This window comes from Pavona decussata, unplaced genomic scaffold (genome assembly GCF_977016875.1).
Source record: "Pavona decussata unplaced genomic scaffold, jaPavDecu1.1 SCAFFOLD_48, whole genome shotgun sequence".
Lineage (NCBI taxonomy): Eukaryota > Metazoa > Cnidaria > Anthozoa > Scleractinia > Agariciidae > Pavona > Pavona decussata.
In genome coordinates, this window is record NW_028145470.1 from 6,254,832 (window position 1) to 6,280,778 (window position 25,947).

The 25,947-nt window shown below is 38.5% G+C and overlaps 2 protein-coding genes across 2 annotated transcripts; one reads left to right on the plus strand and one right to left on the minus strand.

Moving 5' to 3' along the window:
• Positions 1-947: 947 nt before the first annotated feature.
• Positions 948-5,980, plus strand: LOC146482019 (homeobox protein MSX-1-like). Its single transcript, XM_085108140.1, has 2 exons — positions 948-1,885; positions 5,217-5,980. Exons 1-2 carry the CDS (start codon positions 1,630-1,632, stop codon positions 5,471-5,473), a joined length of 513 nt encoding a protein of 170 aa, XP_084964266.1. The 5' UTR covers positions 948-1,629; the 3' UTR covers positions 5,474-5,980.
• A 152-nt stretch (positions 5,981-6,132) lies between these two features.
• LOC146482020 (uncharacterized) lies at positions 6,133-25,296 on the minus strand. Its single transcript, XM_085107594.1, has 8 exons — positions 24,901-25,296; positions 24,349-24,432; positions 21,678-21,953; positions 20,104-20,409; positions 13,154-13,279; positions 12,113-12,212; positions 9,347-9,615; positions 6,133-8,720 (listed from the first exon to the last, which is right to left on the minus strand). The coding sequence occupies exons 1-8, from the start codon at positions 24,971-24,973 to the stop codon at positions 8,215-8,217; spliced, it is 1,740 nt and encodes a 579-aa protein (XP_084963720.1). The 5' UTR covers positions 24,974-25,296; the 3' UTR covers positions 6,133-8,214.
• Positions 25,297-25,947: the final 651 nt, after the last annotated feature.

Sequence of the window (25,947 nt, forward strand, 5' to 3'; positions counted from 1 at the left end):
GCAGTCTGTTTCAGGAGTCGCGAACAGCGACATGATTTCAGATTGATTTATTTAATTACGCGCTTTCCCATTACAAATTAGGAGCCTGTGTTTTACATCTATATTGTCCTTGGTCGTCTTGATTTCAAGGGCCGACAAATGGATCCTTGAACTATTGACTAAAGGAAATTAAAATCCCTCGAAATTACCTTAATTGAAAAAAGGCTTAGAATGCAATTGCCATCAATAATCTGTAGTTGGTTTATTTCCCCAAGAACTGTCGGTGCACGGTTGAAAACCTAAAACGCCGGTCTTGTCAATATTCTTCATTCATCTGATTGCCATACTCTTCGGCAACATAAGCTCTCAGTCCTGACAGATATCTTTATTTTCTTTGTTATAAGTGTTCTTGCAAATGGCCATTCATTTCCCTTAAATCGTGGTTTTTGTTACTTAGCACGTACCACCAATCTTGGTGATGTCAACTGGACACGTGGCGTTTGATCTTGTTTTACATGCCAACCAAAGTACCAAACAGGTTATACATGTAAAGATACTACGAGAGCTCGAGATGTTGTCAGGGAACGAGATGAAGTTCACAGAGGCAATGTGTTCTTTCATGTTTGTCAATTCAAAGCAATCAATCATTAGTCCCTTCACAAGCACACAACTTAAATCGAAACTTCACCTATTGTTTATTTAGCTCGAGAAGACCACTGTTTAGGTTTTGATTTGTTTGACCAAATATCCCGCGAATGAATTTATTATCTTTTTACCGATAAAATCGAATTTCCTACCATAGTAATAAGCCTTCACAGAGAATTTCCCGTCATTACAGTAATTAATTATCCCTAAGTTGTTGTTATCAATTAAATCCTTAGAATAGATCTTTAATCGACTGCCTTGTGTAGGCATTGGTAGTCCTTGAGTAGCATTGTTCAATTCTGAAATTCATCTTGAGTGGGTACTTGAGATTTGCAACTGATTTATGTTCATTAACTCGTCGGTTTCAAGACACTACTTTTCTTTAGCAATACGTGGTAGGTTCCCTTTCAAGGATAAGAGTATTTTTGTTTCTTAGAGGACAAACAGTAGAAAATTTCCTTCAGTCACCTAGATTCGCTTGTGATGATAATTAAGTGTTGACAAGCTTAAGTGTCACATTATACTCTCACCCAGCTAATAAATCTCGAGATTTGTTACGGGCGCGCCATCGTCAAACAAATTGTAAAGAAATCACACGAGCGCTGTACGCAGGGTAATTTGATTTCGGCGGGGGAAATGACTAAGCGAATCTTAAATGCTGGATCTTATATGGACGAGAATGTTTTGGATAGGTTTTGAATTGGACAATGAACGGTTTCATTAAGATAATCCAGGATTAAAAAGATATTTAGGAGTGGTTGACAAGTGAACTATTCGCTAAGATGAGGGATTTGTCAGACGCACGTATAAACCTGACAGGATACGTCATTGAAGCGATCAACGACTTCATAATAGAACCTGAATTAAAACTACCTCTGGAGAATGCATCAGTAAACAGGCTGAACCTCTATACAGCTTTGTCGCAGAGCAGTGGTTAGTCAGTGCTCTTCTTGGACTCATCTCGGCCAGCTGCAAGGAATTACTAGTATAACAGCAAGAAAATCTATGGCTAACGGCGCCAGAGATTCTGTCGATAACAACGCTTCGCAACCATCTTCGACAGCAAAACCATACCTTTCGTTCTCGATAGAAAATATCTTGAGCTCAGGAACCTTTGGACCTCGAGGGCAAAGCAAGAAAGAGAACGCCCAGAGAGGAGAAAGTTGTAAACAGGAGAATGCTGGAAAGCGTCCGGTACAAACCTTGTTCACGCGTTTGCCTTGGCTCGCCTACACTCGGTACTGCCCTCCGAAAATTCCAAGTAAGTAGTAGTTTTCCATCTCATTGTGAAAATCGATATATATTTTAAATGCAATTCTTGTTTGCTTTTTTTTTCCTACTTTTTTTTCCATCTTCTATCTTCCTACGTTCTCTTCATTTCCTATACAACTACGTGTTCTTGGTGATGTTACATTTTAGCAGCTTCTTAAACTAAGATAAATCAAAAACTTACCGTATTCTATCAGTGTCCTTGTAAAATATGTTTTATGATATTTTGTTAAGTGCTGTTTCCTCACAACTCAGAAAGCTGTGTTGTACACGTGGAGACAATAGCAGCTTTCGTCTCCGTTTCCGAGTTCGATAATCTGAAGTAATCCGTTAAGACACTGTATCTAGAGTCTATCAGGAAATGCACTCGGGATCTTTTATGATCTTTTTCAAACATGTTTTTCGTGTTCGGGAAATGTTTAAAAAGTGCTCCTATTCCCTTTAGAGCACGGTATTGAAATTTGTGAAGTAACCCAGACGTTCTTAAAAGACGTTTTAGTATCGTTTATTGGAACAAGTATCACTATCTTAACATTAGCTACTACTAGTTTCGCTGTCAGAATTCATTCTTCAATCTAGAAACTCTCAAAACCAACTTGTGTAGTAAAAAGAGATGCCTTTTGCTTTTCAATTTTCGTGTGAAATGATGAACCATATCAACTAGACAATCACTACGGAAAATGCTTTGTCAAACTAAGAAATGAGTAAGAAAAGAATCTAAGTTGCTATCAAAGGAAAGATCGCACCGCCCCTCTACTTTAGCTTGCAGGGGAAGCATTTTTTACTGAGAACAATATAAAAATCAGCTAACTTGCAAACCCAGATTTGTTTCTATAACGCCCAAATTGGCGATTATATTAAGTGCAACTTTCTATTACAAGGATTGTTCACGTTAGAATTGACCTCAAATTATAATCGCTTTTTTAATGGCGGTTTTTCAAAATTTTCCAAGAAATATAAAATGTAATTAAAGTTGAGCTTTTGAGGCCCTCAACACCGAAGTGACTCCTTTCATTCTTGTGATCAAGATAATTTTTTTTGCTGTGTACCCTTAGTAGGATTTAATAATTTCCTATCGTGAGACAATGCCCCCATTCAAACGGTGTGAAGTCCTTAATCCCTGTTATTGCTTTTTATTATCGCTAGTTTGTTTCAAGGCAACAGTTTTCATTTGGCTTAATTTCGGTAATGTTCTCCCCAAATCAGTTGTTTGCCCGCCGAAGAAAGACTGTGGCAAATGTACTGAAGAGCCGTTTTGGAATATTTATCTGAATATGTCCAAAATCAAACCTTAACCCATACTTTAAATTCTATAAGCTATAATCCTAAATTGTGTCCATCCGCGATCACTTGAAAGCTATAACCTTGTTATTCAGTGTTTTTATTTTTATTGTTTTAAAGCAAGTTTTATATCTCCACTATTCATGTGAAACTGTTTATTATGCCTTTCAATGAGGTTCCACCTTTTGAGTCTCAGGATAAGATCGTTAAAGTTGCCATTCAAGTGAAATTTACTGCGGAGTTCATTCCTGTGACGCTGTTTAGTGTTCTGTGTTACACGTTGTGGTTGTAACGTTTGATTATGTGGATGAGATGCAAAATTGTAGGCATACATGCATGAGCAGCGTATTCCTGTGGTACTGTTTGTTTTCTACTCGTTTGAAAAAGAAAATTCAAATTTGTTTTGCAGTTTTGCAACTTGAACACTCTGAGTAAAAAAAGGGATGAAGTCAAGTTACTACAGTCTCAATGTTTCATTTCCCCCCAACAAAGAACTTGTCAATCTCCCGTAAGCTCACACCGCCGTTTGATCTCAGTAGAACGAACCCGACACTGCCGTCGCATCTGCCTTGCCCCTCCCTTAACACCGCAAACAATGCGATGGGAACTTTTTGTTATAATAACATTTTCTTTTTTCATAGTGAAGCCGAGAAACACGTGTGTCATTTGGCTTACTGTGTTATGATCTGCGTTCTTGGCATACGCTTAATTGGACGAAACGTGATCTGACTTTTTTTAGAATCACGATGTCTTCCTTATCAATGGCACTTCCTTTTATTGGGTTGTTTTAATGTATTGCTTTCACTCGTAAAGACGCCATCACACGATAAAGCCTTTTGGAAATTTGTGTTGATAAAATCTCCCCCAAAATTTCAAGGTGGTGCTTTCAGACGACATACATCCAAAAATGTTTCCATTTATTCCATTAAAATTTGACGGCAATTCTTCATTTTGATAACCTTCTCTCAGACATTTAAAGCAAACGGCACATGTTTAACAAACCGCACATTAAATATGAGCTTTCCGACAAAAAGTTGTTGAAAAGGTTGAAAAGCATGGAAACTAGTTCTATTTGTTGCCAACGATTTGACAAAATGTTTGCTAACTATTGTTGTTACCTTCACAAGCCAACCTGTATTGCCAACAGTTTCTAAACTTTAGTCTGTAGAGTACATAAGAACCATTCTGTCATATTTCATATCTGTCGTATACACAAAACGAAAGATAGAACCTAAAGCCATCACTGATGACTGGCCTTCTTATGACATTTGGACTTCAGAATAGCGGTTATCCTCAAAGCGTACTTGCAACAACAATTATACCATAGACAACACAACGTTTGTCCTTTGTAAGGTGCATCTGAGAAAGGTGTTACAATTACAACAATACTGACTCGAATCCGTATGAGGCTCGTCTTTTCTAATCTGTCGCAATCTTCCTTATCCTTTCAATAGTCACATGAATATTTGCCAGGGCCTTGGTAAGTACCCAGAAGTCTTGAGAAAGCTCTCTTCGAAAGCCTATGAAATTTTGTAATTGTCACATTATGGAGCGTATGCACGTGACGTCATCGCCACCATGTTGGTATACCGTCAACATTAGTTCTTTTGTTGATGTAAACCAACATGGCCGCGACGCCATTTGAATCTCTAGGGATTGGTTGCATACGCTTCATGTCATTGTTTTCTGGAAAAGTACTTGTTATAACGTTTCATGGTTACATAGACTACAAAGCAGTCGTTTTTATCAATTGAAATCCATTCAACTGATCATGATGGAGGGAGTGACGAAAAAGCGGAGATATAAACCACCCGCCTACAAACTAGTAAACAAATCTTTTAGCTTTGATGATATGACCAGAATTGCAATAGTTCCTTGAGACGTCGTGGCATAGTCCTTGAATTTTGTTTTGCTAAAACTGTAAGAATCGGATCTAATATTACCTGTGTGGCTATGTTCTTTCTTTCTTTCAATCATTTTTCTTTTTACCTAAATAAGTTCAAGGGTTTCTTGGGTCTTATCAGTCAATTTTATGTCTACAGGATCCAAACCTCGGAAAGGCTGTCGTAGACATAAGCTAGACAGAAGTCCAAGAATTCCATTCTCTTCTTCGCAGTTGGCCTCCTTGGAAGCCAAGTTTGTTCAGACCCAGTACCTCTCAGGCTCAGAAGTCCGTGATTTGTCGTCCAGTCTCAGGGTCACTGAGCACAGAGTAAAGATTTGGTTCCAAAACCGGAGGGCAAGAGAAAAGAAAACACAGGCGATGGGTGTTGTCAGCTCAGAGTTGAACTTGGGCTAAGCACTATAGATAATTAAATTATATATGAAGAGGTATGGAGGGGATAATAACTTACCAACCGACCCTTAGTCATAAACAAGACGAAACTCAAAAGAATATACAGAAATGTCTCAGCTCTCATATTATCGGCTTCTAATTTGACTTGCCCACCGCCCGTATTGTTTCACCGCACAGTATTGTTTCAGGGTGGAGCATTATTTCTGTTGTTTGTGTAATTTTCCGTAAACCATGCTCAGTGGTGTTATAACGCCACCAAGAATCATTTTGTCAAAGCGCCCACGTGGCTAAGTATCGTTTCATGCCTACGATAATAACAGTTATCTAATTCCCAAATTATCTGCCCTCGTCAATCGTCCAGTCCTAACGCACTGCAAAGACAACTTGGACGGCGATCACTCGTGGGTAATATCCCTCTCTTTGGTGTCAGGTGTTTTTCCTTTCGCGAAAATCGTTGGAAAGTTTTTATTTCTTTCTCAACTTCAGTTCCAGCAACGGGCCTCTGGGACCGGGGTGTCTTGAAAATTAATATATTTAAAACGTATCACGCTCTGTTGGGGGTATTGAACGCATATAATGTACGTGATAAAGACTTGAAGTAAACATTTAAGGCATTCAAATGATTGGCTGCAGGGTGTAAATGTACACATGGAATCACGATATCCATTGTGAAAGTCAATGTAGAATTTATTGAAAACGATCAGTGCTACGCGTTAAGCATCCAAAACGTTGTTGTGATGTGGTACTGAATAACAAGAGAAAAAGAGTTCATGCTGACAACACTTGAATAGATAATAAAACTATGTAGTAGTGATCAGTGGTAATGAGCCTGTTGTTATTTACACTAGAATGTTAGAAACGACCGTAGAAAGTATGCTTTCAATTTAGCTTATAAATACTTGGTGAGATTATAAATAAAAAACGAACCAACATTCCCAATTCCAATTCGACCTGAAAACAGTGGATGAAAGAGCCACTTTGCGGAAGCCACTGAAATTCCCATTTATTTATTTTTGTTTGTTTATTATCAATAATATCTGCAAGCTGCCTAACGAGAGAATGAGAAGTGTCCGCATGGTGCGTAATGGCTTTGTGATTGTCGTAAAAAAATCTATTCATATCCACAAAATTAATATGAATAAATTTTGAACTTTATTCATTCGTAAACCAAACCGCAAAAGCTCTTTTGAGGGCTGTCAATGTCATCTATTTTATTAATGCTGAGTTATTAATTTCTCAATCATGCCTGGGTAAAGATGCCTCACTAATTACCGAGAAAATCGTACTGTGCCGTAATGTAGCTGGACGTTAGGTTCGCAGATTAAACTATTAAACTCTTCGTCCTTATAATCAAACCCGGTGTCAATCAAATGCTTGGTTGAAGTCATAAAATGTGGTCATTGGAATAAAAGCTATCGAGAAGTGCTATCTTTTAGGGCTGTTTCAGTGTCTTATAAAATAATTGTTCATTTTTTTTTTACACTGACGGCCGGGCCTAGCACTCGTCTTAAGTCGTGCTGGGAGGTCGCGGTGCTTTGTAGTAAAAGTCTTTTTAGCCACACAATCAACTTGTCAGAAAGATTGATTGCGTAAAGCTGTTTCAGTTGCGCAAATCAAGCCCTTAAAGTAAATATTCAGTCTGGAAGTCAAATTTGAATACCATAATTGTCGTTTATTAAATACCTCGTTGAATTCGTCCCATATTCAACGGCTTGAGGGCGGATTAACTCAACGCCAAACGTCTGGCGTAGTTACACGTCCCCATTGCAAGGCTCGTACATATTATGGTGTGCGCGTACACATGCCAAATGAATCTAAGAGTCAAGGGAGGAAAAATTTATACGATTGTACCCCATTTTAATAGACATCGATATGGGGTGTGGTGGTTCAACCTTACCTTTTTTGTTTTCAGTGTTTAAGCAATCCCTCTCAGACTGACCCTCATTTACACAACAATAAACTTGAATCTATCTGAGAAGGATAAACCAAAGATCATCACAAACATACTGCATACACACACAACACACTTGTTCCAATAAAACGAGCAATCAAACATTTCCGGTCCTTCAAAACTTTCTTCTAAACTCGTATTAGCTTATAACATTGTCAATGATCTTGTAATACATCCTAAAATTTTGTCTTTTCGCTATTTGTTTGACGGACATTATGTGCTTGGTAATATCCGCGCGTGCAATAATACAACCCTCTCGCGGATTAACAGACGGGCTGTCATTCTGTGCATATCTTGTGGTTGAATAGAAGCGACAGCGGTTTGATGCTAACGAATGAGAACGAGTTGAAATGCAAACTTGGTTTGCTTCGTGCACAAACGCAGTGGAGCAGCTAAGCTCTTGATTAAAATGCCATTTAAAGTGATTAAGTTTTGCCGACTGAATTAACTACTCGAGCAGTTGTGTTAGTTTGCACGTACGTTTGTGTTTTCTATCGTGGTAGTTCCACACACAGAGTAGATAATTGATACACTGTGAAATAGCAGTTGAAATGGGGAACTGATGAAGAGCCCTCTGCGGACTCCGTCAATTTAGTGCCCTAGTACAAATCGTAAGCCGGAAATAATCTCTTTTTCTAATCATGATAAACGACATGGTTTGCATTTGCTAATAAGAATTAACTAGGAGAGTCACTTTTGAAGAAACTGGACTGGGCGCGTAAACGCTGAATATAAAAGGACAAAACAAAAAAGTCAAGGAAGGCTCTTGAATAGTAGACATTGGCAAGACAGCTTATACATAAACTCCCAGTCCATTGTACAGAGTATAATCAAAGTAACTAAAGCGACAGGTCTGAGGCACCCTTAACATAGCACACCATCCATTGTTGAAGTAAGTACTGTTGGATGGCTGAAGAGCAAAGTTTGGTGGAAACGTGTGATGCGTTGAACTATATCTTGTGGAGCTATTAAAATTCGCAGGGCAAACAGCAATTTCACTAGCTTGCTCTTGTTGTTCCTTACGGCCTGGTGCCGTTATAGCACATGTCTTGCTCGTAGTCTGGCAGGTAGACATCTTTCTCGACTTCTTTTTCTCACGTGCACGGCGGTTCTGGAACCAAATCTTAATGCGACTTTCTGGAAGTTTTAACGTGGTAGACAGTTGTGATACTTGTGCTGCGGAAACGTAGTGGGATTTCTCGTAGGTGTTCTCCAGCTTCATGAGTTGTTCTGTCGTGAACGGGACTCTTGGACAGCCACTTACTTTCCGTTTGTTGGCGGTTTTACGATTCCTCGACCCTGAGATAAAATTTCAATATATTTTTTTACCGTTTCACTCATCAGCGTGATCATCTTCAAAACGGGAAAAATATATAATATTTAAAAACAAACAGCACTTAAAAAGAGCCGTTTAATAGTTATCATTAAATCACACTTTGGCTTTTATCACAGCCAGACAGATCCAAAGCTAGACTCTCTACATGGTTCAAGGTGTGCCGGTCTATTGGGGTGAAAGGAATCGACTTTTAACTTGAGATTGACTTTTTTTCTTTCGTTTCCCTTTGATTTAGCCCGATGTATCTGTCAGCTTTACGTTTCCTATGTTGTCTTGAGCTCGTGAATATGTGACCATTAGGGGCACCGTGGGGTTCAGGCGACATCGGATCTCCCTTGAGAGTTGCAGTTTTGCCAACTTCCAGGAAGAATCGATTCGCCTGAGGTAATCTGTGGCCAAACCTTGAAGCAAATATATTTTTCTCTGCTATTTAGCTGTGCAATTTTTGATTCCTTTCCCTCCATTGGTAACCTACTCTACAATCGCCACTTCACCAAGACGGGTCTCATTTCTTTTGCCAACGTTAACACACTTTTAGTTGCACAGAAACATCAATTTTCAAGGAGGCCGAACTCAAACTTTTACTTACTTGGTATTTTAGGTGGGCAGTAACGTGTATAGGCCAGCCAGGGAAGATTGCTTGTCACTGGACCCTTGACCTGACGGGTTCTTTCATTAAGAACCTCTCCTTCACTATCAATATTTTTAGAAGTGAGAGAGCCTTTTGCGGGTTCTTCGACCTTAAGAATATTGGCAATAGAGAAGCTGAGGCCAGGTTTAGCTCCTGTGTTATGCATGGTGCGGGTCTTTTGAGTCGATGTTGTTTTGTGAGAAACTTTTCGGTACAAAAACGTTGTTTACTGCATTATTGGAATAAAGGAGCTTTTATTGAACAGTTTGAAAAGCCCGAAGAATGTGATTTACTTAATGTATATTTACACATAGTACAATTTTTGACAAGCTTTCATTACAAGCAGATGAGCGTGTGGATTTGAACATAATGTACTTGTAATCCTTTTCACTGCTCTTAAATCGTGCAGACGTGATTCCTTTCAATTTCAAACAAAGCTGACTAATCTGCGGTGTTTTCATTTTTGATGTGAAACTTCCTTTCGTGGTAAAAGCTCACTTCATTGCAGTGTTATGGCTTTAAAACTATGTCTTGTTTGCTAAGTCGGCCTTTACAAAGTACGGTGTTACTTTCAAACGCGATCACACAAGGACGTATCCATTAGAGTGTAGGTAGACACAGCCGCCGAAGTAAACACACATTGATAGGCGTTCGTTTGATTGTGTCATTCCCAAAAGCAGCCGACGTAACCCGATACACGCGATGAAACTCTTTCCGTGGGGGTCATTGTTTCCCGGGTTTTCTCTGTTAATCCCAGCTATAAAGGTACAAAGTTGACAAGTTTCATTCATGTGAACGCCTTTATTGTATTTCTTGTTAGAATCACCTCTAACCCTTCTCAAGAGATTATTCAATACTTGATTAAATCAGTGCCTAGCCATTAACTCGTCATTAAGTGCAAATAAGCGCAAATCTCGCTAAAATAAGGGATGTGTCGTTGTGACGTGTGTGAGCCCTAAAAACCTTTTGCTTGGGACTAAAGAAAGAGGGGCAGGGCTCCTTATCTGTGATTAAAATTGACAGGTATGGCGAAACTTCTAGGGACAATAGACTGCTTATTTGTGGAATCTGTGAATTATTCCTTTTCTACTCTTTACAGAAGGTTTTCAGAATTTTAGCGGTTCTCTTTCACAGAATTAACAGTACTATAGGGTGGATGACCTCAACGATTTCTTTTTGTTCTTATTAACAAACGCAAATGAGTTTTTGTGTTATCATGCTTGAATGTATGTGACGGATTATGATTTCAGGCTCGAAAATCGGCTTTTTCTTTTCTTTCTTCACACACTTTGACAGTTTTGTGTTGAGTAGTTTTCGCTTTTAAATTGCACGCTATTACAATAGATTTCTCTTTGGATTTTTGTTCAGAGTGAAAAGCTTGTTCTTTGGAATACATCGTTCTCATTTATTTACCAGGCTTAAAATATACCGCCACATTTATTTCTTTGCTCATATGCCACTCATTGACATTCAAATCCTAGCGGTATGCAGGATGTTTGTCCCACGAACCTAGTTTAATGGCCTTAGCTCCCACGAGTCTTCTGTAGCTCAGTGGTAGAGCATCGGAACTAGCAGCACTCGGATTTCCTTTTCCGAGTATGCCTGTGTCACTTTGAATAATACACCATTCTCAAAAAAGCTTCTTGTTGTGTTGTTAGTAACCCATCCAGTCTTTTTAGAACAGGTGTGTAAATCATTTCCGAAGATTACATTGTATTGTAGCTAATAGATAGCGAAGTTTGTTGAAAGAAGGGCTTATTTCCTCCATTTATTGCTTGATCTTTCCTAACTTGCTTTTTAATTTGCCGAAAGCTGCTTTGAGTGTGGCGACAACTGAAAACAGCTGAGAACGTCGGCGTGTACATGTATGAGAAGTTTTTGCGGACGTTTCCCTCCTCCCCCTCCCCCCCCCCCCCCGCCCCCCCTCAGCGCACTGTTACATTGCTACTATTAACAATTTTTAAATTTGTTATGCAACATAGCATGTTAAGACATAGCGTGGTATATTTTGGATATGTTGGCCTTGGAAAGAAAAATGATAGAAAAATTATCCTAAGATTGCGAGCCACACTGTGTTTACATCAATTCAGTATAATTAGGGAAGTTTCTGATCGCATTCTCGCCATGGTAACGTGGTGTAGAAGTTGATGTTTTTTTTAACTACTTTTATGCAAGGCTTGTAGCTGCAGTATGACCACTAGCAGATTATAAATGTGTGACGTAGCACAGTATGCTATTTAAAGCAAAAGGATTCTTGTGTTTCATATGCTGGTGACTTTGAAAAGTAATGAATAAATAGACGTACGATTACATTGTTTTCTTCAGAATCCGTCCAGAATCACGCCTCTTCTCTATAACACATGGCTGAGCGAATTTCATTAGTTTAGTGATATTTATTTATTTGTTTGCCTCACTGAAATTATATATTAAACAAAGGTTACAATATAAGGTGCATCGGGTTAATGTTAAAAGTAGTGAAGAAACCTAATAAAGAGTATAGAGTTTATAAGCATTAGGCTGCCTCATACAATTCGGTAGATAAACTAGATATAAAGCATATTATAGATGGGCGAGTTTAGTTCCATCCTTTGATAATAAGGTACTTTTTCAGGGAAATTTTGAAGCTAGCAAACCTGGATAACTGAGTCAAATTCCTGGTTAGGAAATTCCTTATGTTTGGGCGTTCATGTTGCGGTGATGATCAGAAACTATATGAGTCAGGACTTGAAAATAACCAGAAATGTGCAAATGAGTGATAATATGTATTCTGGGCTATGATTGGTAAGACCTCTGTTCTTGACTGAAGCAACTCGAGGTTTTTCCGCTACAAAAAGAAAGAAAGGAAACCGTTTTTATAGCTGACAAATAAGAGGCTAGATGAAGCCTTTACTTATGCCTTTGGATTTGAAGCTGAAGTCCTCCCAAGGAAGCAAAGAAAGAAAGAAAAAATTTAGATATACTTGTAAACAGTTATCATTTGCATCTGGTTAACGGAGCCGCTACCTTGGTTAAGTTCTTAAGTTTATAATAAAATGTTCCAAGGGTACCTGTGGAAATTCCCGACACAAAAAAAATTCACGACTTCGGTCATTTCTTGACTTGTGACCTCACGGCACAAGTAAAATTAAAATTCTCGTTCTCTTAATAACTTCGCGATAATTGTAACACGTTTAGTTTGCGTAATGTGGCCAAACTTTGCAGGAGCTAAAGTCGTAATGGCCTCTTTAAAGTTCAGAAAGAAAAAGGAAAATTCCGATTAATCATCCGAAGCGTTCACGTTCTCCATAAGTCCTTAAATCTGATCATTTCACGTTGTTGTTTTGCAGAGGACAGAAAAGAAATGAACCTAAATGTATAACGGGCGTGTAGAGCCAGTGCTAATTAAAGCTATTGCTTTCTGACGTTATCGTCGCCGTCATTGCTGGTTAAGGTCACTAATGTAATAAAGAGCACTTATTCGAGGCTTTTATGTCTTGTCGAGACTGCAGGCACCTAATTCCGCAGATTTTCTACAGTACTAAACAACTGGAAGTATATAAGGGCGCTGTTACTTGAGGGTTTTTTTCGTGCAACCTGCAACATGATGCTAACGAGAGCATTACTTTGTAAGTTACAAAAAACATGTCACACTTTGCAACGTATCTCGCAACGTTACGAAGTAGAGTGGACTACTCTACCGGCAACCCTCAACACGAGTTTTCATTGCGAGACAGAGTTGCGAACAGGGGTGTTACACGCAACATGAACATATCTCAACGTGGTTACCTTGATACGTAGAATAGCAGTCTTCTAATTCTGCTCGAGGAACACTGCCGCTAGCATGTGTCTCAGATGGACAGGGAAAAGCCGTATTTCCATCATGGGGGCAATAGTAGCCAGGTGGGCAAGGTTCTAAGAAGAAAGCAAAACCTTTAATATTAATAAATTATAGTCGATGAAACTAACTGTGCTTTCCATTGGTTCAAACTCTGTGGCCTGACCAGTCAGTTCAATAACAAGATGCACTAATTTGAAGGACAGGCTGGTTGGATACTAGTAAGTTCTTTGAATTCGTTCACAATGGCGCATACCATTTTCAGATTGTACAATTCGGAAGATTTGGCAGAGTCATCCCTTTAGTGGCCCATTCATTTTCCGTTCGGCCTGGCCACTTCTGACAACTGGAAAGCGCCCTGATGCAGTTTCTGTAGTACAGGTAAACTTTGAGCTGCATGTCATGGAATTAATTTGAATGTGCCACGATTCAAACAAAAGGTACCGTTTACAAGGAATTTTATATATTTGCGATTTGTTCCTAATCGCGAGATTTTGGTGTCGCCAAATATTGATTTACCAAATTCGCGTGAAAGTTTCTTGTAGTAGTTTCTTGCGAAGCGAAGCTTAACTTGCGAAATACCATCGTGTGGTGGTTCTGTTGATTATCTTGTTCACTAGGTTGTCTAACTTTTGAGTCTCTTAAAGTGTGACCATTCAAATGAAAGCTACTGACCAGTACTTTCCTGTGGTGCTGTTTATTATGATGTACAAGGTTGTCTAACTAAATGAAAGTTGTTAATAGATGCGACATTATTGATGTACAAGGTGCTTAAGGTATGACCATTCGAATTGAAGACGTTCACGTGTTTGTTTAATTTCCAGCTGGTGCTTTTAAAGCAGAAGTTTTCTTTTTTTTCAAATTTTAGCATGGTTACTCTTGAAAATGAAACTGTTGATACTTTCCATAAAATAGGGGCGCACTAGAAGTCTTATTATTTGATGACAATATACTCTCTTGCGATTTCTCAAATCAGATCGCTATACGTGAGAGTCGAGCAAAGCACCAGTGTTTTAAGATCCTGGGCTAGCCTGGAGCGCATTCTTCAACCTGCTGCACTGCCATTATAAAGACCTATTGGACCCATCCTCGTTCCCAGAGCCTACGATCTTTTGGTCAGCGGTTGGATCGTAGACCCTGGTAACAGCCGTTACCGGATGTCGTGAAATTCACGACATCCGGTAGCGCACGCTCAGTGTGATAAATTACTATTGCGCTTGCTCAGTGTTGGAAAACCGGGTGATTCTAATAGCGTTTAGCATTTGGTTCTTTAAGATGTTTAAAACTGAAATGATTACCACTGAACAACACAATTAATTTGCTTTGTTGTTCTCATAAAGAATAAAATAAAACATGCTTATGTGACATTGGCAGCTACCGGTAGGTTAAACTAAGTCAAATAGGTCTTTTTGCCACAGAGGCATTTTGGTTGTATCCTTTATAGTGGCCAAACACTTGCTATGAGTCTTTCGTAGGGTCAGAGAAGTTCCTCACACTACCAGAAGAAATATGAGACCTTCTGTTGGGGCTTTGCTAGTCCATCTAAAATGTGAAAAAATGTTATGTTCTTAAAGAGCTTAAAACAATTTTTTTTATAATTGCAAAATTTAAAAATTATTATAAGATAGACTGAGTTATAATATTAAAAAACAAATTCAGATGTCTTAAAAAGTTTCTAAGAAGCATCAATTAAAATACTTAAGGACAAAACCAACTAAAATTAGTAACAGACTTGAATACAAAAGAACTAGAACCTTTTAATTCTAGGACAGCTTTCTTTCTGAGATGGGTGTCACTTGAGTATAGTAACTGTTAAACACAGGGAGAACATTCTTCATCTAGAAACAACATGTTAAACTAGTAAGAGGGATAGCTCACAGAGAAAGAGGCAAACAGATGGGATGTACTCTAATAAGTGGGTAGCCACTAGGTGTCGTGCATGTAAAGCACATGTCAAAAGACAACAACAACAACAACAATAAAAGAAACAAATTAAAGCCAGGTGACCCTTGCAGTGGCAAAGTCACGGATTCATCCTTCCTCTATCCTTCCTCTGTGGTGAATCTGGAGAAGAGACAAATGTATCCTTCCTCCATGTCAACAGGCCATCAGGGGTTGTGATTTGAGGAGGTTATCAGTTCAGCTACATTGCTTTTAATTCTCAACAGAAAAATGGGATGCTATCATTTCCATGTGACTCAGAAAGGGTGCAAATCGCATGTGAGCTGTTGATTGAAAGTGATTATTTAATTGGAAGTTAATGGATTGTCCAGACAAATTCAGTATTAAATAAGACTTACATAAGTCCTTAGTCCTAATTCTTATTCCCTTCAACAAAACCCATTAGAAGCCATATTCGTTCTTAAAAGCAAACAATGCACTAATTGGGTGAACCGGTGTAAGCGAGAAGAACGTTTAGTGTAAGAAAAATCCAAGAACAAATCAAATTGTTTAGCTTCTGATCGGTGAGTTCGTAGACTGCTTCTGTAAGGTCTACACTTATTTATTTTATTTATTTTATTTATAAATCAATTCCAAATTACATTACTTTGCACAGGATGAATCCAATGAATCTGTGGTCAGCTTAAAACAGAATATGAGATTCCTTGGAATAAACCGCCTGATACATCACAGAAAGTTACTTGTATTATTACCAACAAGGGAAACTTCAATTTTTCTCAGCATTTTATTATTTGTGTGCGACTGTGTACGGTACTTCCGAATATTATAAATCGAAATGATGTGTCTGTTTGGCCGTAAGCGTGTTTCTGGGCAACGGAACAAAGCCAAGTCAGAGGCAATTACCTTCCAAATTGAGAGCTACTTGTGCTAGTACAAAGGGTATGGTTTACTCTTCGTTCAGTTCTTCCGATCCTCTGAGATCCTAATGATCACCTTGGCTTTTATGGAAAGCAAGCCAGCTTATTCAGTTGGAAGAATTGAAACACTTAGCAAAATATTTCAACATCCAGTGTCCGAAAATATTTCAGGCGTCTCCTTTGATGAACTTTCATCCAAATCGCTAATTCTTTGCGCTAGACAGAAAGTACTTTTCGTCTATCGACAAAATGTTTACATTATTTGTTCCTTTATTTAGCACGAATTCAAGCGTCTCACCGGAAGTAAAGACCAATGCGCAGAAGCGTAGCATTTTTTCCCTTAGGGCGCATCAGGTTTTCGACAGCCAATGAAAAAAAAAAGATATTTTTGGATGAACCCAGAGCCAATCGTTCAACAATTAAAAAAAAAAAACGTTGGGGCTCTGGGGACGAGAATGTATTGGACCCTAAGGCAACCAGGTGGTGTTAAAAATCAGAATTTAAGATGAAATGGGTTTGCAGACGTTTCCGGCTAGTATGAGTTGTATGATTTAATAATCCCTAATCACCTGGGCCCGGTTGTTCGATAGCCGATTAACGTTAATCCACGATTAAAAGTCAACTGAGGTTTTCATCTCGCTTGTTAAAAAAATGGTTTTAAAAGCTGATTTTAGCGGAGCTCTCGCGCGCGCCGCAGGCGCGCGCAGCGGAGCCCCATAGCTAAGAGAATTTGGTAACCCGTGAATGTGAGAAATTTTGGTTTGGTTATGACGTCATTTCTGTCCATCCGACCGTCCGTACGCAATCCCACAATGCTAATGCGCCCGTGTTTGTTTGGCGGGAAGTTGCATGGCGAGATAGTTAAGCAAGATGCGTTTACAACAGAAATGCTAAAAAACAAAAAACAGAAAGACAATTTATACGTATTTGTTGGATATGTTGACAAACGTGGAAAGAAGAGAAAGAGAGAAAAAGAAAACAAAAAAGCGGAGACGATCAAGCAAAGTTGAACGTGGAAGAGAGCGACGGATAGCAAGTTAGAGCAGGCCGACCGGAAAAGAAAAGTAAGCTTAAGTTTAAAGAAGCCTCACATTTGCCTATATCACCCGTTCGTGATCAGTTATGGTAACTTTTAGAACTCTAAAATAGCTTTACATAGACACTTTAATCGCTTTCGATACCAACAATATTCGAGTAGTTAATTTTGAAAAAATTTTTTCGTGGCCGTGTGTTTTTTCGTTCGCAGCGCACGGCCCTTAAGCTTATAAATGTGTTTGTAAACAAACACAAGTTTCAAAGCTCTGAAATAATTCTACCAAACACCAAAGAGTACGTTTCGGTATTCTCCTTTTCTTAAACTTAGAGACTAGAATTATTACTAATTAGGAGCAGAATTGATACAGTTTTTAATATCCAATAATTTTTCCCCGGGAGCTTACTTGCTACAGATCATTTGTAAACCAAAAAGGTTTCTTCCCGGAAAAAAAATCTATAACTTTCCTTTATGTTACGTGTTTCAAGCTTTACACAGATATTTTAATCGTTTCTGAAATTCTCGATACCATCGATATTCGTGTAGAAATTAATTTTTGAACATTTTGTTTCGTGGCCGTGTTTTTTCATTCGCACCTTTCGGCATTCATGTGTTTGTAAATACACATAAGTTTAAAAGCTCTGAAATAATTCTACCAAACACCAAAGACTATTTTCCCGTATTCTCCATTTGTTAACGTTTATTTAGAGACTAGAATTATTACTATAGGACCAGAATTGACACAGTTTTGGATTTCCAAACATTTTTCCCCGGGAGCTAACTTGCTCTCGCAGAAAATGTCATGTTTACGTGATTCCGACGGCCGTTTACAGATCATTTGTAAACGAAAATGCTTTCTTCCAGAAAACAATCGATAATTTTATTTATGTTATGTGTTTAAAGCTTTACGCAGATGCTTTTATCGTTTATTAAATTCTCGATACCATCGATATTTGTTTAGAAATTAATTTTTGTACAATATTGTTTCGTGGCCGTGTTTTTTTCATTCACACCACACGGCTCTCATGCGTTTGTAAACAGACACAAATTTAAAAGCTCTGAAATAATTCTACCATACACCAAAGACTATTTTCCCGTATTTTCCATTTGGTTGACGAGACTAGAATTATTACTATAGGAGCAGAATTGACAGTTTTGAATTTCCAAACATTTACCCCCGGGCCGGTAACTTGCTCTTACACAAAAAAATATTATCATGACGTGTAATTCGACGGCCGTTTACAAATCATTTGTAAACGAAAATTCTTTTTTCCAGTACATGTATTTCCTTAGATTGGTTCTCGCAACCGTTAAACAGAGATCTCGACTCGTCTTGAAGAGATGGGGAAAACCACCTGAGAAAATCCGAGCTCGCACTGAAGTTCCTCGAGAAATTTTAGCTATCTGGCCGACAAAAAGATAGACGGAACTCGTACAAAGTAATTGTCCTCAGAAACATCAGATCTAGAGCCGCTTGAAAAACCATTTAGTTTCATAAAAGATCAGAGTTCTTGCAAGCAACAAGGCACTAGATGCGTTTGTCAAAATACTGGGGAAAGATCATGAAATTGCTTGCGTAGTAAACAAAGAAACACTCACCCGAGAAATCGTTGAAAAGCATTTCCAGTCTTTCAGCTCGGCCCAGCTGACACAACAAATCCTTCGCAGCTTCAAAATACTGCTTGGCTTTAGCTTTTGGTGCTAGAAATTTGTAGGAAATCTTGCCGGAGCGATTGGCGCACAAGACGAGTACTCAATTTTTTACTGAGCTTGATGCAAAACGCTCTCGATTTCATTCAAACTTGAACAAAGCTGCCACTTTCGTTCATGCCGGTTTGCGCGCGGGAAAATGTTACAAGTTTCTTTTTTTTTTTTTTTTTTGACAAATAAAGTTCAGCTTTTCTGCTATAAATCTGTGCTTTGTTATCAATGTGTTGAATAATAAAACAATTATCCTGCTCAATCTTGCGGAATATCGCCTAATTTTAGCCAACTCGGCCTACGGCCTTGTCGGCTAAGTATCAGGCGATATTCCGCACGATTTTGCAGGATAATTGCTAATTGTAAGAAAAAGTAGCGAGTTGAAAGCACTTGCATGGTCGCCATGACTGATTTCAGTTTCTCAACTGAACAAATGTCAATCCTATCCAAGTTTTTAGCTTTGACACAAATAATCCGGCTTTTGCTGATTCCTGTAAGAAACACGAAAACTAACGTTTAGGAATTTTCTTTCTAGCTGCAGCACTTGATTTCCATGTATTTGTGGTACAAACAACCCGGCTTAAACAGCCGAACTCCAAAGAACTTGAAAGAAGTCGTTGTTTTTGGACACAAAATCAGGAAACCAACGGAATGTAGAACTGGCGTGTTCAGCCAGCCTCCATTGTAACAAATCAGCATTCAAAAAAAATTTGCCCTCTGCATTGCATTGTTATTGTCTGGGCAGTTTGCTGCATATGCACTAAAAATATAACTGCAGAAAGGATGAGGAACTGGTAAGGTTATTACCTTCATACACTAAGCAGATTTTTATAAATGCTATGAAAAAAATTGGAGCTTCGCTTTTAGGCTTGGCTAAATATATATATTACGCTAATGGTAAAGCAAAGTCTAAAGCCCTATTCACACCAACAAAACATGTTTAATTAAACCAGGTTCAACAAAATGAAAATTGGTAACAGAAAGCTGAACCATTGGCTTTGACATAGGATTCAAGTAAACTTTAACTTTATGCTTTTATTTGTGCTAAATCTGTAGTCAACAAAAATACGAAAGCAGCTTTTATGAAGGAAACAATTTTAAACTGTGTTTAACTAAACAGTTTTTAAGCGTGTTTAAGCCTTGGTGTGGATGGGATATTAAGTCAAGACTGAGGGACAAAAATTTTGAAGGACCTCTGTTGATTATAGTTATTAAACTCGAATTAACTCGGATTAGCTTAATCGGGCTTTGAACAACTCTGCCCTGAAGGTGCCTTACAAGCAACTCCTTGCGCATGCTCCGTCGTAAATTTCAAAAGCGCAACTTCCACTATACTCGCCAAACAAACCTGTTTCGAGGTAGAGCGTCTTATTAACTGTTATTCCATCTTTATGTCCTATGCACGTGTACAGTCCCTCGTCACTTTTGGTTACGTTAATGATTTTCAAGTAAAACAGCCGTCCTTGTCCACCAAATGTGCGTTCCTCCTTCTTCACGTGACGTTCATTTGTTACTGAGCTACCATTCTTCTTCCAAATGGCGACGTGGGCGTTAAGCATGTTACATGTCAAATTGACATTGCCATGAAGAAAAGCCTTTTTGCGGCCTCCGGCTATCTTTAAATAGTCGATGCGGACTTTTTTGCTTGTATCAGCTAGAGTGAAGGAATACGACTGAGCTTAATAGAAAATATTTGTAACGAATAACCAAGTAATAGTAACTATAATACGCGCATAATGCATGGTTCAAGATAGGTCCGGGAATGGAGAATTACTCAAGTGATGCCCCATTTTGTTATCCGTTCGCTTATTTCTGCTCAGGCGCGTTTTAAATGCTGCTTAAATATGAGAGTTGAATATTTCGATCTCTTTGTAAAACTGTCAGTTTATTTGCTATCAGAGATATAACAATGAAAAGAGATACTGTTCGAGGTAGATAAGCAGTAGAGCTTCCTGCAATCCTATGCAACGAACGGACCGAACAACAACAGAAGACACAAAACAAAGCGCTGATAAAACTTTATTCACAGATTATTCGTACTTTTATCTAAAAATATAAAGCGTTTTTCCCTCATACAAGTCCTATGATTTCGTCATTACGCAAGGGCTATTGTGACGTTTAAATTACCTGATACCTTTCTAGATTTCTTTGAGTAATCAGTTTAAAAGCTGTTACTGACTGGTTTCAGTTTTCGAGGTAGTGTGATTGGAGTTCCCTCCTTTTAGTGTTTGCGTTTAGAGTTTATCAGCCTAACTTCCCGGAGCGCTTTTTGTTGTTGAAAAACGTTGCGTTTTGCTAAAATGCAGAAATAAATATCGTAACCTCTCCCTAATCACGCTTAGTGTGAGAACGTGAGCGTACTATGGAGAAGTTTAAGTTAGGTTGTTTCAGTTTAGTCTGATTGAAGAATGGCTAGAGACGACTTTGTACACAGAAAACAGAGCTTATCAGATCTGACTAGAATTCGATGAGATCAGCGAAACTATGGCCAGCCGGCCTTGTGCGTTTTTCTCGATTTATGTAGTTGATTACCTTTCATACTATATATCGATTATATTTGATATCATGATACTTGACCATTTAAGCAAAGAATAGGGCTCTGTAAGGAAGTAGAACCCTGAAAACATAGCAAAATGGGCATGAGGTCACATGCATAAAATTTTCTGTAAATCTTGAAGACCTCAATCTAAACCGTAAAGACTACAGACGGTCACAGAGTAAAGATGCAATGTATGCGGGTGATGGAAAGAAATTTTTTTTGACGCATACAAATGAAGCTTCGAAGTGATTTACCTTTGATTATGCCGGCCTCTCTGTTGTACTCTTTTGTGACAAATTGAATCAAAGTTTACATTGCTAACAATGTTGGTGCGCCACAAATGGAAAATTATCAAAGCTCATGTATTGAGGGCGTAGCCTTACCTTTGACTTCAAGGAGACACGACGTTGTGACGCTACCTTCACTGTTAGTAACTTGGCATGTGTAGTTTCCACCATCGGTGGTTTTTGCGTACTTTATTTTCAGGGTTTGGTTACAGCTTCTTATATCGACTGTTACGTGGCGTTTGGTGATTGCTTGTCCATTATAAAACCATTTTATTGTGGCAAACGTGCTTGACATTACATTACAGGTTAATTCTGTCCGCGTGTCCATCACCGCATTTCTGGGACAAGTTAATTTCACATTCGGCACAAGTCCTGAAGGATTAGAAAATGCCGTAAGTCATATAACTTTTCAAAGAACTTCCAAATTAACCGGCACCCTAATAGTGCACAATTCCTGCATGATAAAATATCCCTTATTATTATAACTGAATCATTTTTCCGAGTTTGCCTGTGTCATTACTGAATAATACATAATTCTCATTTGTTCACCAGGCTTAAAATATTACACCTTTCGTTGCGCATATGCCACTCATTGACATTCCAATCCTAGCAGTAAACAGGATGTTTGTCCCATGGACCTAGTTAAATGGCCTTAGTTCCCACGAGTCTCCTGTAGCTCAGTGGTAGAGCATCCGAACAAGTAATCGGAAGGTCTTAGGTTCGACTCCTGATAGGAGCACTCGGAATTTCTTTTTCCGAGTTTGCCTGTGTCAGTACTGAATAATACATCATTCTCATGGATCGTTGTAAAATGCAATTCCAGGGATTTGAATGGCTTAGCGGCCATGACATATGAGTCATTATACCATGCCCGCGAAACAGTGGCTATTAAATTGTTGGATATGGGATGATTATAGTCAACCTATTATCTCATATCCAACGCGCACTCGTGGAATAAGCGGGGATCAAGGCCGGTGACTCTATCCGGAAGTCACTCCGAAATTCACTCGGAGCATAAGTTAGCCTGCCCTCTCCCCCCTCCCCTTAGGAAGGTCTTGCACACAGGTTAAGCATACTTTGGCACCCTGACCTCAAAACGTTCGTCGTATAAAGGAGCCTACGGCAGTGAACAACAAGCTATCCTCCTCTTCTTAGAATAATTCGTTTTCAATCAGAAAATCTTCACTCAATTCGTCTGCAGCAAATATCATGGTTAATCTGCCATCTTGGCAAAAACCGGAAAACGAATCGAAAATGGTAATCTCAATTTAATGGTCATCCCAACCGATTCTGTGGGATTCTTTGGGATTCTTTCGGGATTCGTTCAATGGTAAGCACCCAGAGTACCACCATTAAAGAAGTCACATGTGTACAGATTCAGTTGCCCCCGTTGTCAATCAACGCATATCGGCAAAAGAGATAGAACTCTTTTCATCAGAACACATGAACGTGCTATCTCTGACAAAGAAAATTGCAATATACAAGCATCTGCGTACAAGTGAACATTGAATTAACACACACTTTCTAACACCTTCCTTGTATTCGGCGTAATTTTAGTCTGATGATATAAACGTAAAAAATAAATATATATATAAATATAACTTTTTTTCCAACTCAGTTTTCTCATTTACAATTGTCTAAATATTTTGACACAATGAAGATACTCAGATTATCTTTCATTCTCTGTTTCTGTATCAACAGGTCCTAAGTAATAAAATGCAGAATGCAACATCTTTGATGAGCCATGCTTCATGAGACTTTCCAACAACCGCACTTGTTCGGTTAATAGGGACTTTCAGATTTGACTACGAGTACGAGATTGAGTACGAGTAGGACTTTTCAGATCTAGTTTGTGTGATTTAGATAACTGCTTGTCACACCAATCTTGTTTCTTGGGTCTCCTTATCAGCTGGTAAACAACGGGATGGAGCGAGAGTTCTGGGGATGTGACTGATTTGAAATTTGAAAGTCGTTCTCGTACTGGCACCCTTATGTGAAGATGCCTAATATCTCATTGAAACATGGCTTATTGTTATTGCTGCTGTTGGGCGCCTTATCATGTTTTGTATCAATAATCCCAGTGAGTCATATGCGACTTCAACTGAAGACAATACGAAAATGTTTGACCCATGAACTTAGTTTAAGAGTCTCCTGTAGCTCAGTGGTAGAGCATCCGAACAAGTAATCGGAAGGTCGTAGGTTCGATAGGAGCACTCGAAATTTCTTTTTCCAAGTTTGCGTGTGTCATTACTGAATTCTCAATTCGGAAATAGTTTAGATCCGGGGTGACGCCTCCGCTTGAAGTTATACATTCAGTATGTACTTCATTTTTATACGTTTTAGTAAAAACTGTCATATATATAGTAAGGCCCCTTAGTGCTTCGGCTGCTTCCGCACTGACGGACCTTCTTTGTTATGGCAGTTGGGAAGTAATATGTCAAACATGAGACACAGTGTTTCATCACACATCAAACACCGAGAAGAGAGTTGAAACTACGACGCGTAGCGGAGTATTTTTGACCAACTTCGAGGTTTTTGATATTGTGATGGAACACTGTGACGAGTGTTTGATATAACTTCTCAACAAACTGTTTTTCAAGGAGAAATTAAGGATGCAAAAACGAGGAGTTTTTCATCAGATATCCAAACACGTCACGGTGCATGATTTCCTTTGTCTTTTGTTTGAGAAATGTTTTTCTAGTGTAGTTTCTTAGAAGTAGAAAGGGATAGGATCGACGTTGAGAACATAAGAATTACTCGAACTTACCGATTGTTTGGTTGATGTGGTGTATAATTCCTCGTGACTCGCAGGTGAAAGCAGGATAAACATCACGAACTTGACGACTAGAGGCTGAAGAAAACGATCCCAAGGATGTTATATGCATGCAGTTTTTATTTGGCAACATGCATATTTTACAAACATGCGAATGGTTGATGTACTCATTGCATCGTGACGCGCACAGCCAAGTTTATGTAGATATGTACGATGATATTGAAGTGTATTTTCATCTGATTTGTCATGTTGTTTGAAGTTTAGGAAACTGAAATTTAAGAATTCTTCCGCTTAAATATCTTAAATATCGACGCTTTCGGTACAAAACAATTGGCTCCTCCAATCTTGACAAATAGAAAGAAATTATAGCAGCTTTAACGATTTCCTGCAAGTTTAACTTCTTTCGGTTCAACATACTTTCACAGAGAAAATTCCGTCGGTGAGCAGTGAGACGTTCAGCAAATGGTATGCATAAGCACATGGAGTGAATTGAAAATCTAGTGGCTTCCGTGAATTCAAAGTAAGTAATATCCTTCACATACTTACCCCTTACAGTTACTAATAGGGCTGCAAAGTATAGCAATAGCTTCACGATTTGTCTCGTTTGTGTAAGAGTCATCTTGTAACGTAGACTGGAGGAAACAAACAGTGTTGCTGGTGGGCTTGGTTGTTAAAATGAAACTTAATCCAGGACGCTCTTCTTCGAAACCGATATGAGCTATTTTGGGGTCTATTACAGGAACACGTGCTTGTTAAAACAAATCTGAATATCAATGAAGCCAAAACATTTTATCACATAATGTCCCAATAACCGCGCGGTCAAAAGGTGAAAACGCAAAAAAAACCCAAAGGAAAACGCCTGCTAGCTAATAAGAAACTAGATAAGTTTCGGTATATATTCGTTTAACTGATCAATTAATCAATCCTTTTGTTTTCCCCGTTCTTGTTTTCGTTCATGCAACCAGTATAAACAAGAAAGCAAAACTAGAAAAAAATTATGATTTAGAGAAATTTGCATGAACAAACGGTTTTAGGAGTAAAATGGCGGCCAAAAGGAAGGAAGTGATTTTAAACAGGTCTCAGTTAAGTCGTGTTACTGATAGATATATTTCTAAGAAAATGAAACATTGGAGTTTAAGTGTAATATGAAGAAAATCATTGCACCCTTCCAATTTTTAGAATTCCTGAGTTTACAATAGCAAATAAGAGCATTCTGATTTGTAAAGTTATAATCTCTTGGTAAAGTTTTCATTAGTAAACTATCAACGAATGTCGGTGCAAGAATCGACAGGAAAAAAATAAAATTGGACTATAAAGCTAAGACTAGATTTATTAATTCAATTGTGTGCTCGATTAACTTAACTGAATAATAACCAAACGCCACTGAGGTAGGGCAATAATAAACTGCAGCAAATTAAAAGGTAGCTCTGAACATAGTTAGTAGAGCTCTGAAAAAGCTCGTATGTAACGAATCACACTGTGGAGTTTTATCTAAAGACTTCAAAGCTAGGTTGGAAAACATTGAGACTGATTCATCGTCACCTTGTATAGCATACACCAGTAAATAGCCTTCAATTCAGTTCAATAAACACA